We start from the raw sequence: 19,350 nt of genomic DNA on the forward strand, positions 1-19,350 counted from the left end.
TCAGCCCCTGCGGCCCCAAAAAAGAGAATGAATCCCTGCTGTGACAGCCACTCTCTACTCTCCCCGATGCAATCCTTCACAGTTGCCTTCTTAATCCCCTCCCCCCTCTGCCCAGCACCATCTGCCCACCTGCTGGAAGGAGTTAAAGAGTGGCAGCATTTATTACTTGCAGCTGCTTGCTTCTTCCTCTATTGACTGACTGTTACATTTGAGCTGTGTGAGGACCTGTAGTCTTATGGGACTTGCTAGGCCTGCACAGATCAAACTTCATATTGAGCCAGAATAGGAGGGAGCAGACAATCACATGTAAGAATTGCTGCTTCTGTTTTTCTCCTGTTGAGTGGAGAATCACAAAGGGAAGATTAGAAAGGTGGGCCAAAAAGTGAACAGTGGCCAGAATGAGCAAAGGGAAAAATAATGTGTGTGTGTGTGTGGGGGGGGGGGGAGCAAAAATAAAGGGGGAGAAAATGAGGGTGAGGGAGAGTGAGCAAGAGAAGCTGGTGGGGTGTTAAGAGTGAGTAATGTTGGCTGGGAGTTGAGCAAGTGACCAAGAAGGGCTGGAGGGATGCAAGCAAGGGTTCTAGGGATTAGAGAGCATGCAAGGAAAATTAAAGGTGTGAAAGCACGAACAAGGGGTTCAGGGAATGGAGCATTTAACAAGACAGAGGGAGAAAATGGACCGAACAGATCTGTTATTGTGTGGGTGGGGGGATATTCATCTTTTGATTCAGATTGGAAATTCAGGACTAGGTAAGCCCACCCACCCCATTAAATCTAAGTGAAATATCTATTTTGTTAAACTATATTTAAAGTAATTTGGGGATTTTTAGCCTGTCTTTTTAACTACTGCTCAAAGTGGCTTACAGAATTTTCTTTTTGAATTCAAGTGCAATTAGTCCATGTTCCAAAGAGCTTACAATTTAAGATGGTAACTTTTAAACAAGCTGCTGATAGTTGTGCTTCTGAAAGAAGAGTCAGCATGTGTGTGCCTGTGTGAGACTGAGCATGTGAGGCTGAGAGACAGCCTGTGTGTAGGCATGCCTATGTGATTGAGAGAGCCTGTGTATGTGTGTGTGTGTGAGACTGTGCATATCAGAGTAAGAGATTCCCCGTGGGTGTGTTTGTCTGTGTGAAACTGAGCACATGAGTGAGAGCCGGTGTGAGACTGAGTATATGAGTTGAGAGTCAGGCAGGGTGTGAGTGTGCCTGTGTGAGACTAAGCAAGAGTGAGAGACAACCTGTACATGTGTCTTTGTGAGACTGTGCATGTGAGAGTGAGAGAGAGCTATTGTATGTATATGTGTGTATGCCTGTGTGAGAGACAGCCTGTGTGTGTCTCTGTGTACGCATGTGCAAGACTGAGCAAGAGCAAGTGAGAGACAGCCTATGTATTTGTGTGAGACTGAGCATGTGAGTGAGGGAGCCAGTATGTGCATATATGAAAGAGAGAGAGAGGAGAAGGTTTGAGCAACATCCCCCCTCATCTTCCTCATCCAAGATAATCTCAGTGCACCATGAAATCAAATGTTCTCAGGTATGGAGATCAGGGTCTTTTTTATTATTGGATGTTTGGTCTGCTGTTTTAAAATGTTTTATTGGTGTTTGGAATATTTTTATGAGTTTTAATTGTTGGAAATTCTATTTTTCAGCTGTTATGAAGTATGATTTTATTACTATTGATTTTATATATTTGTTTTTATTGAGGAATGGCAAGTCTATTTTTCCATTGTTCTACTGATGTGGTTTCCAGTTCAGTTTTTGTCTGCAAAATTGCTATTCGTACTTACAGTATGTATTTTCCATGTATGATCGAGATGAGGTATTCTGCCAGCATGTAGTTTCTGTGTAAGGATCTATAGCAGCCTGGCTTGTTCTATTTTCCTAATTTGAGGTGTATTAGTATTTTAGGGCCTGATGTAATATTAGCATGTCTACCTTTTTCGTAAGTAGGGTTGTTACTGTGCATGCTGGCAGTTAGTATTGTTTTAGTAAGGAGGATTTACTATATTGTTATAATTCTTTTACTTGTTACTTTCTGAGTGTTAAGCCCATACAGAACATGTTACAATAGGCCTATTCATTATAATTATATTACAAAAATCTTTAATTAGTAAACACAAATAATTTTAAAGTATTACATAAATTCAAATGATCAAGATACAATGAAATTACACAGTATTAGTCATACAAATATCTGTAAAAATACTACTTATATGCATTCATACTCATTCACACTCAGAAAGATCCAATTTGACCAATATGTTACAAACAACTCACATATTGCCCACTAGGACACAGCTCTTGTCCACTATTCCTGCTAGAGCCCAGCGAGAAATGGCAATTTATTTTCTATTTCAGGCTAGTGATAATTGATTCTATCTTCCCTTGCTGGGCCTGAAAGTGACAGCAGAAGAAAAAAGGTTGATAGTCCCACAGGGGGACAGAGAATGTAGCTTGTACAAAAAATTATTTCTGTTCAGAGAGACTACTCTTTTCTTTCCCTTGTGTCATTCTTAACAATAAAAGTAATACTGAGGAAAAGAGGAGTCACATGATGTGGTGAGCCAGGCAGGAGGGAATTGCCTAGGCTCTGAGGGTCCACTCTTCTCATCATCTGCAATCCTCACTAACCCGCGGGGAAACCACTTATCTTTTCTCGTAAAACTTGAGAGCATATGTCCATTGAGCATTACATGCAGAGGGCCTCCCCTACAATGTCTGCGAAAGGAGGTAAGAAGGAAAAAGATAAACCATGCAGCCCCGATCCCAAAATGGCGCCCGGGAGCAACTCTGCTAAAGGAAGACAAGCTACAGCAGTAACTATAACGGACATCAAAGATGTAAAATGTGCAGCATTAAACGAGAAATTAGCTGGAATTGCCTCCCAACTCACCGAGGTTCAATCTGCCCTTGCTGAAATTAATCCTCACATTGACCAGGTGGAAGGCTGCATAAGTGTGTTAGAGGATCATTAGCCTGTACTGCTAAGATGGCAGCACAGGCAAAACAGATTGCAGACCTCGGAAACAAATTAGACGACCTTGAAAACAGGAAGCACCGCTCCAACCTCTGATTTTTAGGGTTCCCGGAGGCTGTAGATGAACGGGCTTTAGGGCAGATATTAGAAACCTGGTTGCCCGCAGCACTGGACCTACGCGAGTTGCAAGGCCATCTCACAGTCGAGCGCGTTCATAGAATTGGGGCAAAAAAGGAGACCATGTAGAGGCCTCACCTTGTCATCACAAAATTTCTAAATTTTCAGCACAAGCAGAAAATTTGGTAAGCATTCCGAAAAAAAACAAAACCTAGCCTATGAAACTCATCAGATTTGCCTATTTCAAGATTATTCGGTCCGGGTGTCTGAGGCATGTAAAGACTTCTCTCAGGTGTGCTTCTCCACCAAAAACAAATAAAATTTTCATTGCAATTCCTGGCCAAATTGAGGATATGGCACAATGAACAATCGCATGCTTTTGAAACCCCTGAGACTGCTGGCAAATTTCTAGCAAAATTATAAGGCTCACACTTTCATGTGAACGGCCATCTCTGTTTGCAGTATAAAGGGACCTTGGCTGCAAAGATGTATACACCATTTTGTGTTACTGCTTGATCTTAGCCTTGAGGGCCTAGTGGGTTTTTCTGACTACCAGCTGCAGCTTTATAGTATGGGGGCTGCGGAGAACCAGTCTGGCCAGGAAGGGAAGATTTAAAAAAAAAAAAAAAAAAAAGGGGGGAATCTGAGAACAGCTATGACAAAGTAATGATTCCCCAACATGGACATGGACCGCCTGCTCCAGAACTTTATTGGATCCCACCAACGAGGCTCTACTCCTGTACCGCTGGATTTGGCCTGCCGACATAGAGACAGGAACTCCCGGAGCAGGACTCTTAATAACCACGCAACAGGGCTAAGCAACGCCATCGCACCTGCCGACCTTGGGACACAACCACTTGGAGCAGGGTCTAACTATAGCTAATAAGCCCGCATCTCACCAGGACCCATCACCATTCCAACTGCTAGATACAGCAATAGACCTCCGCGTTGTCGGGACGTAGACAGCAAACAGGTGCCTGAGCGGCACAAACCTCGTAACAATAACAGTAATAACACCCCAGACCCGTGTTTGTTCATGGATCTGAGCGGGAGTCCATGCATAATGAGCCAAGGGGACAGTTGGCCCGGACTCCCCACACACATCAGTAGCTGTCTTCCTCAACAAACACTGACATCAGTGTCCAGACTTGGTCATCCTCAGCGATCCACTTATTTGAACTACCCCCAGGCTCACTATAGCATCTCTACTGGAACAGCCAGCCTACTAAGTGCCCGCATCCCATTGACTGAGATCCTGCAATTCATAAAACTATGGAATGGAGACTGACTCACACACATACACAGATGACTCCAACTCTTCGGAGAAAGAGGACTTTGTTTTGGACTAAAGGTATGGAAGTTGATAAGGGAGGGGTAAGGGAAGGTGGGGAGGGACAAAGGTATGGGTTCTACATCCTTCTTCTCCAATGTTCTTTCGAGTCAATTTTATGTATCCTGATGTTTTCTATCTACTTGCAAGGATGGTGATCATTCACATATTCCCCACCCTAAACGCAAATTTACTAGGGGAAACTGAACATAACAAAATTCGTCCTCTTGGGGGCAGGCCTTAAGATCAGTGAAAGAATGACTGAGGCTAGGCTGGGGGCCTCTCCATTCCTCCATATACGAATATATAAGCTCTTGATAAATAGTCAACAGCCCTTGGGATGCTATGAATAAATTAATAACCTGGAACGTGAACAGGTTGGGATCACCTATAAAAAGGAAAAAAGCATTATCTCATCTTAAGCAGTTATAAGTAGCTATAGTGGGCTTTCAGGAAACCCATTTATCTTTGGTAGAAAGCGAGAAGTTATGACGTGAATGGGTGGGATCCTGCATATACTCTGCAGATCACGATAGGAAAGCAGGGGTGACCTTATTAATAAAACAACAAATTTTCAGATAATCAAGAGCTTTACTGATACCAATGGTCGCTATGTCATTCTGATGGGGGAATGGAATGGATCTCCAGTCACAATATGCAATGTATATGCTCCTAACGAATATTCACATGCATTTTTTGTCAATTTACACAATCTCCTTATCAGCAATCTATATGGCACGCTTTTTCTTCTTGGAGACTTTAATGGTGTGCATGATTCCACTATAGATAAGAGCCCTCCAATACCCCATAGAGGGGGTGGACAGGGGAAAGGTATAGGATTTCTATGCCACCAACTGGAACTGATTAATATCTGGCAGTCCCTCCACCCGGAAGAACGGGACTACACCCATATCTCAAGGTCACATCTCTTTTTCTCTCGTATTGATTATATTCTTATGTCCCAAACTGCCTTCCCTGATATTGTAAAGGCTACTATAGAACTGTAAGTAATTTCTGATCATGCTCCAGACTCTCTACTCATAAGTTCGAAACTCGATCCTGCTACCACATGCATATGGAGGTTCCCTAGATATCTTATTTATTTATTTTATTTATTTAAGGTTTTTATCTACCGACATTCGTAAGTACATCATGCCGGTTTACATCGAACATTGTTAACAGAAAACGAAGTTACATAAAACTAGGGCAGTGGAAACAAAGGATTTAAGGAGATACAGGCATTTCAAGATATATGGTAAATGCAATAAAATAACAATAAAGGCATTTCAAGATATATGGTGAATGTAAAAAAATAACAATATGATCACATGGTATTAGGGGACATAGAAGATGGAGAAGTCAATTGAGCAGTTACAAAACAATGGAATGAGCATGAGAGGTGGGAGGGGCAAAAAACAATGATAAGGGCATATACAATGGAATGGGATTAGACACTGGATTGTGCGACATATGTGTTGGGAATGAGTAAGAAATGGTTAAGGGTAAGCTTGTTTAAAGAGCCATGTTTTGAGTTTTTTCTTAAATTTCTGAGTACATTGCTCTTGTCTGAGATCGGCAGGCATGGTATTCTAGGAGTAAGAACCTGGAATGGATAGAGCATGTTCTTTTGTGGTGTTAAGGTGGGATAGCTTAGGTGAAGGGGTGTATAGAGTGCCTTTATAAGAGGATCTAGTTGGTCTGTTAGCGGTGTGGAATTGTATGGAGTCATTCAACCAGCGCATGCTCTGGTTGTGAAGGGTTTTATGTAAGATGGTGAGTGTTTTGTAGATTATGCGGTAGAAGATGGGGAGCCAGTGACGATCTCTGAGGATGGGGGTGATATGGCCTATTTTGCGAGTGTTAGTGAGAATTCTGGTAGCGGAGTTTTGAAGCATTTGTAGAGGTTTAATAGTGGCTTTGGGTAGACCGAGGAGTAGGGAGTTACAATAATCTATTCTGGAGAGTATAGTGGCTTGTAGTACAGTGCGAAAATCGTTAAGGTGGAGGAGTGGACTGAGTTTTTTCAAGGTGTTAAGCTAAAAATAGCATTCTTTCATCGTCAAGCCAATAAATATTTTAAGGTTGAGGTGATTATCTATAATGACACCGAGGTCTTGTACTTACTGTGAAAAGTTAATGGCTTGGGGCAGGGCACTTAATGGGTTATGAGGTAGAGAGATGATAATCAATTCTGTTAAGGGCAAGATTCAGGCTGGTGAGGAGGCTATTTATCGATGATAGGGCGTTTTCCCAAGTTTTAAGGGTGATGGCTAAAGAGTCAGTAATGGAGATGAGTAATTGTATGTCATCCGCATAAATAAAGTGAGCGAGATCAAGATCAGAGAGAAGTTGGCAGAGTGGCAGTAGATAGATATTGAAGAGGGTAGAGGAGAGTGAGGAGCCTTGGGTAACACCCTGGAGAGGTGTATAGGTTTAGATCCAAAGTCGTCTATTCTAACTTTGTAAACTCTATTGGTAAGATACGAATTAAACCAGTGGAGGGAGGTTCCAGATATTCCAATTTCCTTGAGATGGATTAGGAGTATGTTGTGGTTTACAGTGTCAAAGGCAGAGGAAATGTCAAGTAGGGCGAGTAAGTATGAATGACCTTTATTGAAATCTTTTAGAATTGTGTCAGTGAGGGAGATTAGGAGAGTCTCAGTGTTGAAAAATCTGCGGAAGCCGAATTGTGATGGGAAGAGGATATTATGTTTTTCAAGGTGGTCTGAAAGCTGGGTGTTGACTACTTTTTCAAGTACTTTGGCTAGGAAGGGTAGGTTTGAGATGGGTCGGAAATTAGAGGGGTCATTAAGGTCGAGATTAGGTTTTTTGAGTAGGGGTTTGACAGTGGCTTGCTTTAGAGGATTAGGTACATTTCCCAGGGAAAGGGAACAGTTAATGATATCAGCGATAGGTTTTACAATTATACTGGGGATGGACAGGAGAGATTTAGTAGGGTTGGTGTCAGAAGGGTGTTGTGCTGGTTTCATTTTCTTTAGTATAGCTTCCATTTCGGTGGAAGAGGTCAGTTCAAAGATGTTAAAAGGGGTGTGGGGGGTTGTTGTGGGGGGGAGTGGTGGGCTGGGATGTAGACAGCAAGTGCTGTATGAGTTTAGAGATTTTTTCGTAGAAGTAGAATGTGAGGTTATCACATTTGGATTGGGTGTCTTCATCGGGCGGGGGGGGGGGAGTTTTGGTGAACTCAGCGACAAATGTGAAGAGGGCTTTAGCATTGTATTGTAGGTCATGTATTCTAATGGCATAGAAGTCTTTTTTTGTTTTAAGAATGGTAGTGTGGTATGTGTATAGGGCGGATTTGTAGGTTGCCAAAAGGGATGGAAAGGGGTTTTGGTGCCATTTCTTTTCCTGGCATCTCAAGGCATGTTTAAGTTTTTTAAGTTCTATTGTGTACCAGGGTTTTTTTGGGTTGATGGAAGTGTTTAGTACTTTTGTGGTTTGGGGGCATAGGGAATTGGCAATGTTAGTGGTGATCTCATTCCAGGACAAGATTGCCATTTCAGTATCAGTGATGTCAAGTTTTTCCAGGGCGTTGGAAAGGGTGGTGATAAGTTTGTCTCTACTGCGTGGTTTTCTAAATTGTATAGTTTTTTTGTTAGTGTGATGGGGAGGGTGTTTGTTTATTATCGAGAGGGAGGTTGCTAGAAGTGCATGGTCGGACCAGGGTACAGGGGTGCAGGAGGGGGCTTCTGTGGAGAGGAGATGAGAGTTTATGAATATTAAGTCAAGGGTGTGGCCTGCTTTGTGGGTGGGGTTGGTAATAATTTGGTTGAAACCCATAGCTTTAAGCGAAGAGAGGAAGGTGTCGCATGTGGATGAGAGGGGAATGGAGTCAACGTGGAGGTTGAAGTCCCCGAGAATAATGGAGGGGCTATCCAAATCTAAGTTTTCTGTTAGGAATTCAATGAGTGGAGAAGGGTTGTTCTCAAGGAGGCCTGGGGGAGCGGAGACTAAGCAAATTTGTAGGTGTGTTGACTTGAAAAGGAGATAGGATCTTTTTATAGCAATGTGTGGGTAGAGGGTGCAGGGGGGAGTGGGGGAGGACATGGCAGAGTGCAGTGATAGTAGCTGGATGGGGGTGGGAGGGGGTAACAGGACTGAGGAACATACATGAGGACAGAAGAGGGTGGTTTAAAGGCAGTGAGGGGGTAGGAGGGGGACAGTGGAAAAGACGATGAAAAGGAAGAAGGGGAAAGGGAGGTAGCGCAAAGGGGCACGCTAAGGGGCAGGCCCCTTTGTTACGCTCTTTTGGTGCGCAACGATGGTGTGCGGCGCCAAAGGCTCACCGGTGCTGCTTTTAAATGTCCTGTCCCGCGTCGTCACGGTCCCACGTCGCCGCCATGAGATCGTAGGTGGGCGGAGTCAAAATCAGGCAGGCGATGGGCAGGATCGGCAGGTCCGCTCGCGGGCCTGTGGGGGTTGTCGGAGGTTTTCCTCAGCTTGAATGCGCAGGGCAGCAGGGGCAACTCCTAGCAAGATAGGTTGGCTGCAGAGGGACGATTCGCGGCCTTGTGTGAGTGGCGGTGGTGCAGTCAGCTCTTCGCCTCGCAGGGTCAGAAGGGCAGGCAGATGACGTTAAATTTCAAAAATATTTACAAAAGAAATGGTCGGATTTTATGACTCATAACCAACAACATGCCTCTGAGCCCCAGCTGTTCTGGGAAATGGGCAAAGTGACATCATTTCGTACCTCAGCTCACGCAAAAAAATCTTACATCGGGATATCCTAGATTTAGCAAACCAATTAAAGCACGCGAAAGCCCTAATGCAACAAGATCCATCCACAAAGCACTGAAACCATTCTATAGCATCTTAAATAGATTAAATACTTCACTCCATTTGAGCACAACACCACCTACAAATGGGCGAACGACACCTGTTTCGATATGGGAATAAAGCAGGGAAGCTTTTAACCAACTTAGTGTGCACCACTAAGCCCGTGACTTTTATCCCGCGTATGAGAAACAATAGGGGAGACCCGGTCTCCTGCAAGCGAGAGGTGTGTAATGTTTTCTGGGTCTTTTATGAAGCCCTATATGCAGCGGATCCCCATGAGGGAAAAGAGGAGGAAACCATTTCTTAAAGGAGGTCGAACTCCCAACTCTCTCAGCCTCACAATTAGAATTTTTAAATCGGCCCATACAAATAATTGAAGTTCTACAGGCAATCAATATGGTGCAATCCGGGAAGTCCCCTGGCCCAGATGATTTTCCCTATGACTTTTACAAAACACTTCATCACCAAGTGGCTACCCCTCTGATCAAATTTTACCTGGATGGCCTTTCTAAATATTCCAATTTAGCACATATTACAGTACTCCCAAGCTCGGTAAAGATCTGCTTCTGCCCGCCTCCTACTGACAAATCTTACTCAACTGCGACCTCAAGTTGTTAGCCAAAATATTAGTAGAGAGGTTGAATTCTTATTGCCCAGTCTAATTTCTAGGCACCAGGTGGGATTTGTCAAAGGGAGAAAAGCGAATCCCAACATTATTAAACTAATCACAGCCATGCAGATATGTCAACCCAACAAATCCCAGCTCTAGTCATTGGATTTGACTCAGAGAAGGTGTTTAACCTAGTATCATGGTCTTACCTCTTCTCAATCCTTCACAGATATGGGTTCAGGGGAGACTTCTTGAACTACCTGCTTCTTCTATATGACAAACTCATTTTGCGAATTGTAGCGAATAAAATCATCTCCAATGATGTTCAAATACAAAGGGGGGTGAGACAGGGTTGGCTGCCCAGACCTAAACTTGTACAACCTGGCATGCAGCCTGTGTTACATCTGGGACTGCTTTTTCAATCTTCTTTTTTTACCCCATATCAGAACCTCTTGGCTTGGTATGGAGTCCCTTCACTTAATCCTTTATTGCAAATAGAACTGCAGAAAATCCCCAGTCACATCAGGTCCCATGAACTGTTTCGCACATGTAAAAAGGCTTGGCTGCAATTCTGTAAAACTTATGACCATCCCTCTCACATGAAATTGCTAATAACAATCACCAGCAATCCTTCCTTCCCTCCAGGGCTTGCTGAGGCTACCTTTACCAGATGGCACAGACAAGGCCTGATCTATGTATATCAAATGTTCATAGCTGCCACAGGAGAGAAACTAGATTTTACCGCCTTGCAACAACAATACAGACTCTTACAAATGGTCTTTTATCCATTTCTTCAGGTTAGGCATTTTATCAATAGCAACCCAAAGGTTTATGACGAGTCAGAGTCCAACTAGCGGATGTGAACAGCCCTATATTTGGGAAAGACTCAACAAACCACTATTTCCTACTTCTACAAAACTCTGGGTAAAGCTAGGAAGCCACACTTCCTGGAAACTCTTCATGCACGATGGATGAAATGGCCTCAGTTTTCTATTTTATACAAAACTTTCAAAAACATGTTTGTTTCACTTACGAACATCTCAGATAACGTTCTTCTCCGTGAAACTGAATATAAATTTCTATGGCAACTTTATATTACTCCATACCATGTCTTTCAATATAAACTCACCCCTACTGATCTCTGCACAAAGTACCATCAAAGCGCTGGCACCTTTTTCCATTATTTTTGGGAATGCGCATTAGTGTTAGAGTTTTGGGATAAAATTCGAGACACTTGCGCCAAACTGCTTCACACCACCTTACCATTAGACCCAGGTTTTTGGCTTCTTGGTTCCAGTGAGCAGGAGCATCAAAAATTGAGGTTAACAACGCGCCTTTTCCTGGGCAGAGTCAGCCTGACAGGCAAGAAAGTTATTTTGGCTAGATGGATGGATCCACAAGGACCCAGCCACGAACATTGGTTTCAAAAAACAATACACCTTTGTTCCCTGGAATATGCCATTGCCAGGTCCACATCCTCGAAGAAATTAACCAACAACCAACAAATATGGGCGCCCTGTCTAACCTATCTTTCCCCTTCTAAGACACTGACACCGAACTGCATTGACAACAAGATTTTCAACTCCGCTTGAGCCACAAACTTAGAGATCCTGTAATATCAGAAACTCGATAAGAAGGCTTTGACCTCACCACTGTTACTACCAACCCTACCACGCAGGTCCACCATACTTCCAGGTTATCAGTAACACACGCTAAAGAATCTTCTATATCTATGTCCATTTACAAAAGAGGGTGCAATACTCATCTTAGCTTACCTAAACCTTATCCTAGTCTTTAGATATCTTATCTGCTCATCTGCTATGTTATGTTATGCTATGATATGATACGATATGCATTGTAGGTACTGTTTGCTCAGGTGCAAATGCTAGAGGATTGGAGCAGGGAGATAAGAGGGGGGGGGGGAGGGGAGGAAGAGGGGGCGAGGGAATACAAGGGGGAGAAAATGTTGTAAAAATGTTGCCTAATTCAGAGATGTGTATTAACCTGTTAAAAATTTAATAAATATATTACAAAAAAAAAGTAATACTGAGGCTGTTTTTTAGTTTAGCTGTGGATTGCTGTGAGTGATATGTTACACATGGGAGCATTGTCCATCAGGTGTGTCACGATGGGAAAACAGGTTGAGAACCATTGTTTTATGACAGGGAATTATTTGGTCACCTTATTTTCCATATCTTAATTAGACCAGAAAATTGATTTATTTAATTAAAACTATTTATTACTCACCCATCCACCATTCTGGGCCAGTTACAAATGACATCCATAATATAATAAACATAAATAATAATACTGTGATCACCACACAGGATGGCATCCACACGTGGAAAAACAGCAACATAAAATCAAAGGTCTGGTGCTATAATGATGAACTCAAACATGAATACAAATCAACAAATCCTTAGCATAAGCAACTTTTGCTTTTTTTTCTTACCTTACAACATCAGGAAGGAAGAATAGCCTAGTGGTTAGAACAGTAGACTAAGAACCAGGAGACCAGGGTTCAAGTCCTGCTGTCACTCCTTGTGACCTTGGGCAAGCCACTTTATCCTCAGGTACAGCAACTTAAATTGTAAATACCTACCGTACCTAAATGTAAACCGATGTGATATCTCCAATCAAATGTTGGTATATTAAAAAATAATAAATTCCTAAGCTACATCATATGATCCTGCATCAGGTTTTGCATTATTTAAAATCTTACTTCCCAACTTTGCTCTATTCAACTGCTGAGTGGTTCTGTGTTCAGCCTCATTGTTTTTGGAAGGAATATAAGAACAGTCAAATTTCCAGATGTTTATTAACTTTATGCTTGGCTTGCTGGGACATATACAGTTCTTTTCATTTTGGTCTCCCCTTACCATGTCTAGTAGACTCCGGCACCATGCTGTTAATGAAGAGGAACCAGCAGCATGTCCACATGACATTTCTACCCGGAACTGATCATCATCATCACCTGAAAAGTAAGGAACACAGTAAGCACTAAAAAAAGACCTGCTGACAAAGAGATAACAGCTAATCATTAGGTATGGCCCACAGTACAATTTGTAGGTAGAAAACTGAGCTTTGAAACCACCCATTAGATAATAGATTCCCAGATCTTTATGCCTTACCTTGAGAAAGTTACATTTGTAAGCATTAAACAGAATTCGTACCACAATATAGATTTCACAGTTAGAAAAAAAATGAAATTAATCTTACATTTTTATCCTTATGTCACCTTCCCAGCGCTGGCCTGGGGAATAAGTACTGGGTCCTGAGGAATGGGGGCAAGGCCACCGAGAAGGGATTACCTCTGACAAAAACACTCCACACAAATTTGTGCTCCAAACAAGAAAAAGTTTACTTAGAAGGAACAAATTGTAGTTACAAAACAAAGCCCATACAGTTCCACAGTTCAGGAAAAACAACTCAGTCCTCTATAAAGCTTTCTGGACAGAAAGCTTTTTCTGTGTGCACAAACTATATTTTATTCACAGAAAACATGTTTTTGTGCATAAACCAGGTTTTCTGCACATAAAATACTAATTTCAGATTCCAACACTGAAACTCCTCCTTAAAAACATAAGAAATTGCCACACCAAGAGTCCATCAAACCCGGTATCTTTCCAACAATGGCCAATCCAGGCTACGAGTACTGGCAAGTACCGAAACACTAAGGGGTAGATTTTATAAATCTACGCCCGTGCGTACTTTTGTTCACGCACCAGGCGCGAACAAAAGTACGCGGGATTTTATAAGCTACGCGCGTAGCCATGCATAGCTTATAAAATCCGGGGTCGGCACGCGCAAGGGGGTGCACATTTGGGCACCTTGCGCGCGCTGAGCCCTGCGCACGCTGCCCGTTCCCTCCAAGGCCGTTCCGAAATCGGAGCGGCCTCGGAGGGAACTTTCCTTCCACCCCCCGCACCTTCCCCTCCCTTCCCCTACCTAACCCACCCCCGGTGCTATCTAACCCCCTCCCACCTGTGTTTTAAAAGTTACGCCTGCCAGTGGGCTGCTGGCGCGCAATTCCCCGGCCCGGGACCCGTTTTGGAGGCCCCGGCCACGCCCCCGAAATGCCCCCGGGTCGGCACCACTCCCCCGACACGCCCCCGGAACACCCCGAATTTTGCGTCGGCTCCAACACGCCCCCAACACGCCCCCAGCGAAGCCCCAGGACTTACGTGCATCCTGGGGCTTGCACGCGCCACCGAGCCTATGCAAAACAGGCTCAGTGCGTGCAGGGGTTTTTTAAAAGGGTTACGCGCATAAGTTATGCGCGTAACCCTTTTAAAATCTACCTCTAAGGCTATCCCATGCTACTGATGCCAGTAATAGCAGTAGCTATTCTCTAAGGGGTAGATTTTATAAATCTACGCCCACGCGTACTTTTGTTCGTGCACCAGGCGCAAACAAAAGTATGCAGGATTTTATAAGATATGTGCGTAGCCGCACGTATCTTATAATATCCGGGGTCAGCGTGCGCAAGGGGGTGCACATTTGGGCACCTTTCGTGCGCCGAGCCCTGTGCGCGCTGCCCATTCCCTCCGAGGCAGCTCCAAAATCAGAGCGGTCTCCGAGGGAACTTTCCTTCCACCCCTCCCTGCACCTTCCCCTCCCTTCCCCTACCTAACCCCCCCCCCCCCCCGTCCCTATCCAAACCCCCTCCTACTCCTACCTGTGATTTAAAACTCACGCCTGCCAGAAGCAGGTGTAACTCGCGCGCACCAGCGGGCTGCTGGTGTGTGATTCCCCGGCCCGGGACCCGTTTCAGAGGCCTCGGCCACGCCCCCGAAACAACCCCGGGCCGGCACCATGCCCCATGGAATGCCCCCAGAATGCCCTGAATGTCGCGGCGGCCCCGACACACCCCCTAGTGAAGCCCCGGGACTTACGCGCATCCCGGGGCTTGCGCGCGCCACCGAGCCTATGCAAAACAGGCTCGGCGCACGCAGGGGGTTTTTAAAAGGGTTTCGCGCATAACTTATATAACTTATAACTTTTATAAATAAATACATAAATAAACTTATGCACGTAACCCTTTTAAAATCTACCTCTAAGTCAACTTGATTAATAGCAGTTAATGGACTTCTCCTCCAAGAACTTATCCAAACATTTTTAAACTCAGCTATACTAACTGCACTAACCACATCCTCTCCGATTAGTTTTAAATGTGCCACATGCTAACTTCATGGAGTGCCTCCTAGTCCTTCTAATATCCGAAAGAGTAAATAACCGATTCACATTTACCTGTTCTAGACCTCTCATGATTTTAAACACCTCTATCATATCCCCCCTCAGCCGTCTCTGCTCCAAGCTGAAAAGTCCTAACCTCTTTAGTCTTTCCTCATAGGGGAGCTGTTCCAATCCCTTTATCATTTTGGTCGCCCTTCTCTGTACCTTCTCCAGTTCAACTGTATCTTTTCTGAGATGTGGCGACCAGAATTGTACACAGTATTCCAGGTGCGGTCTCACCATGGAGCAATACGGAGGCATTATGACATTTTCTGTTTTATTCACCATTCCCTTCCTAATAATTCTGCCCATAGACCAATACTAGTGCTGGAAACTTTACTCCACCTCAGACCAGAAGCAACATTTCCAGCAGTTAAAAACCACCAGATAAGCCAGTGCACCTCTCTGCAAAGGGAATAGTAACTAATGCCTTCATTTGCTTGGGACTTCCACGCAAATGGGCACTTAGCAGAGAACACAGTTCTACACATACATATTTTGACACAAACTCCCACACAATTGGGAGTACAGTTTGCACACAAAAAAAGTGTTCACAATTGTGGATTAAACTGTGTGCTCTGCTGCATGCAACTTATTACATCAGGCCCATAGTAACTTCTTGTTCCACATTGTATCCCTCTGGCTGCTAGGTCACCCACATTCTCTCTGTAGTGTGATGTGTTTAAGATTCCTGGTTTCCATTTTTACAGATGAATAAAAATTCTATAGAAGTTTCAATTTCAATTATATTTTTTTTTTATCCAGAAAAAAAATGTGGAAAAATGGTTCTACTTAGATGTAACTGAAGGAAGTGATTGAGAGAGAGAGAGAGACAGTGAGAGAACATTTATAACTGCACATTAAAAAACAGAAAACAAAGAATGGTGAAGGACAAAAATCACATTCCTTATTTTTAATAAGTAAATGCATTGTTACTTCTGTACAAACAAGCACATCAAAGGCAATGGGTATCTGAACCTCCAATATGGCAAACCCATATAGAAATTGGCAGATTTCCTTTACTTTATTCTCAGATTTTTGCGGAATAGGTGGGGAAAATTCAATTTGCCAACCTTAAGCTTGTCTGATATCTATCTGGTTTGAGTTAAGTTCAAGCTGGTTTTCACATTTTCACCAATGAGACAGTCAGAAGGAATATATGTGGAGCGATATAGAAATCTGTACTTATAAACAAAATGTGGGAAAGTATAGACAGAAAATCGTAAAAAAAATAAACCCCATATAACCAGGAGCCCTGGATGTTCCCCGTATGGTTGTGTGCTCAGATTCTGCCTATCCAGCTTCCCCTACAAATACTAATAAGCAGTGCTGGGTAATTTTAATGTGCTAAAATAACATTAAATTATAGTGATCAAAATATGCAGTTGAGCTCTTACTGACTTAATAATGCAGATGAGACAATAAAGAACTAAACCTCTGCATTCCTTCTCTGAGGTTTAGAAAAATAACTGATGCTTTAGTTTAATTATTTACCGGATCCCAGGAAACTGCCGTAATAAGTTAAAAACACCATATTCACTTACCTGTGATATCATCCTTTCCACGCACAAATTTCAGTGCAGTATTCTCCGGTTTGCTCATGGTAGTGCTCATTCTTATACCAATATACGATGAATACAAATTTACGTTAAAGTACGGAGAGAAAATTAATTGTATCTCTCTGTGAGGCGAATGCAATCACTTCCTGGTTGTGTTTACGCTCTTGTTACTGCTCTGGATTCTCTCACAGCTCCCTCTTAGTGCAGAAACACACCCTTATTTAATCACGCCCTTCCTGGGGCAAACGGTGATATTCTAAGTAGGGAATCAGTAAATGCACAGTATCCTCCCCTTCTCCAGCATTATCGCATGTTTCCCATCTCCCATCTCCCACCCTTAACCCTTCCCTGGCATAATCGCCTAATTTTCCCTCTTCCCTATCCCTTCCTGATATAATCAACAAACTTTTTCCTTCCTCCCTCACCCCTTCATCCCAAAGAGTGAGATTTAACATTCCAATAAGAGAGACTAAAGGATAAATAGTGACATTTATCTAGTGATGTGTCTGTGGTATAAATCTGGAAAGATTTAGTGTGATATTGTTTTGCAAAGGCAAGAAGTAACACAAAATGATATTTAGCTTTCTTTAATTTTGTTTAATCCCAAACAAAAAGGCTCTAGATCCTTTCCTCCCATCATCCTAGATCCTCCCCCAGTTCCATCCTATGTCCTTTACTAATGACAGATTTTATATGAAAAACGACATTCATGGTATCGCCTTCTGAGGTAAAAATATCACTTATGCACTGCTGCAGTGTCAATCAGAAAATGTTGCAAGAAAGTAAAAAAGATACTTGGAACCCATATGGTATTAGGCTTACTGTAACATGTGCTGTGTGTCATTTGGGCCCTCAGAAAGCCATGAGTAAACTGAATTACAATTACAATATAGGAAACCTCCAAAACAGCACTAACTGCCTGACCTCAAATCTATCTACAAAAAAGCAAACAGGCCCTAAATCACTAAATCACTTCCTATTAAGAAAATAAAACAAGCCAGGCTGATAGATTCCTTCACAGAAACTGCCCACTTTCAGAATGCCTTACCTTGGTCACACATGCAAAACATAGACCCTTACCAAATACAGAATAAAGATACCAAAAAAGTATAAATAAACACACCCTCTCTAACATGTTCATTCTCATATAGATGCACTCTCTCAGGCTCACATGTATGCTCATTGACTCACGCATGCTCTCAGGCTTACACGCAGGCTCCCTCACACACACACACACTCTCTCTCTCAGGCTCACACATGCTCACTACTCTAGAATATAATACACCCTTGTAGTAGGAGTGCAGATTGGAAAACAGAACAAGTTGGACTGCTACAGATCCTGACACAGAAACTACCTGCTAGCAGACAGACCCTCACCAAATACAAAATTGACCACAAATCAGAAACAGAAAAAGTAGGAAAAAGCTGAAATGGGAAACCCAAAAAGCCAGACACTGCCAGCAGTGTAACACTGGAGGAATAAAAGCAAATGCATTTTTCCTGGTCTGTACACAATAGAAATATTCAGAATGCAAATTTCGTAAAAATGACAGAAAACCAAATTCTTCTCAAAAACAAGACTGGGTCCACAGGTGAGTACTACTGTATCACTCATTCACTGGCCTCCGAGGGTCTGTACTGTGTACGCTTCATCGTGAATCATCTTCGTTAGGCTACCCCAGGAAAAACAGATTTGGTTCAGATTTCTTGGCCATGCTGTTCTGATGAAATGTCGCTGCTTTTTCTTCACTGCCTCGCACAAGACGCTGGAATCACAAATTTGCAACCAAAATCAGATTGTCCACAGGTTTTTTTTTTCTATACATAGTAGTAGTAGTAGAGGAGAAGGAGATTGCTCACTTCAGCAGGTACCACCGCCGTGGTATACAGCAGTGGCAGGGAGCACAGCTGCAGGAGGCGGCAAGGCGAGGGGTGCGGAAGGACAGAAGGAGCTGGCACATGAGGAAGCAAGGGATATACCAAATGGTCTGCAACCCAGGAGACAAGCCAATGCGGAGGAATTGGGGAGCATGCATGCTGTTTGCCATGCGGCGGGACTGTAAAGATTTCCTTCCTATCCTCCGTGCGTGGTCGGACCTTGAGCTGGTGATCCTGTTCCGGTCGGTTCCATCGTGGGCCACATGGGCCAACTCCACTGTGGTGGACCGTACCACCCAGCGTCTGGCTGCATTCCGTTTGCCCTCCGTCACTTCCGTGTTCCATCACGCTTCCTTTGCCTACCGCCGTTTTCTGTCCGTTCCTGCTCCTTCCCATCTGCGCCTTACTTCCTCTTGAGGCCGGTCCTTCTTTACCCCGTCCCTTTGTACTCATTCTCTCTGGTCTGCATCCCCTTCAGGATCCTTCTTCTCCCTCCCCCGTACGCGAGGATCATTCCGCCTGCGTTTCTCGGGGTTCTGCCTCCTTCGGGTTCCTGTTCTCTCCCCTGGTCTGCCTTGCTCTCCCCCGTGCATCTTCTCTTCCCTCAGCCATCTCTTTACTTCTATGGCGATCGCGGGGAAAATGTACTTTTTTTTTTTTTACTCACAATTCGGCAGGTTGTGGGGAGGGAGTGCTGGAAGGTCCTTGTCCTTTCTGGCCTCTTCCTGGCCTGCCTTCTGTTGGGCACATCGTGTGCCCCAGCTCGGTCTGCCTGCCTGTTGCCTGCAGCCTCTCGCGGCAAAAAAGGAAGTTCCCTGCCTCTTTACTCCGCTTTCCCGCACTTGGGCCT

General features: G+C 43.6%; 1 protein-coding gene across 1 annotated transcript in view; it reads right to left on the reverse strand.

The window, feature by feature from the left end:
- The window catches only part of LOC115082697 (uncharacterized protein DDB_G0292642-like), a 69,051-nt gene extending 52,246 nt beyond the window's left edge, over positions 1-16,805 (reverse strand). The window contains exons 1-2 of the mRNA XM_029586893.1: positions 16,608-16,805; positions 12,708-12,802 (exon numbers count right to left, since the gene is read on the reverse strand). Coding sequence (XP_029442753.1) covers positions 12,708-12,802; positions 16,608-16,677 — 165 coding nt within the window. The 5' untranslated portion in view covers positions 16,678-16,805. The remainder of the gene's footprint in view (positions 1-12,707; positions 12,803-16,607) is intronic.
- Between the last annotated feature and the right edge of the window lie 2,545 nt (positions 16,806-19,350).

The sequence above is a fragment of the Rhinatrema bivittatum genome, unplaced genomic scaffold, assembly GCF_901001135.1.
Source record: "Rhinatrema bivittatum unplaced genomic scaffold, aRhiBiv1.1, whole genome shotgun sequence".
NCBI lineage: Eukaryota > Metazoa > Chordata > Amphibia > Gymnophiona > Rhinatrematidae > Rhinatrema > Rhinatrema bivittatum.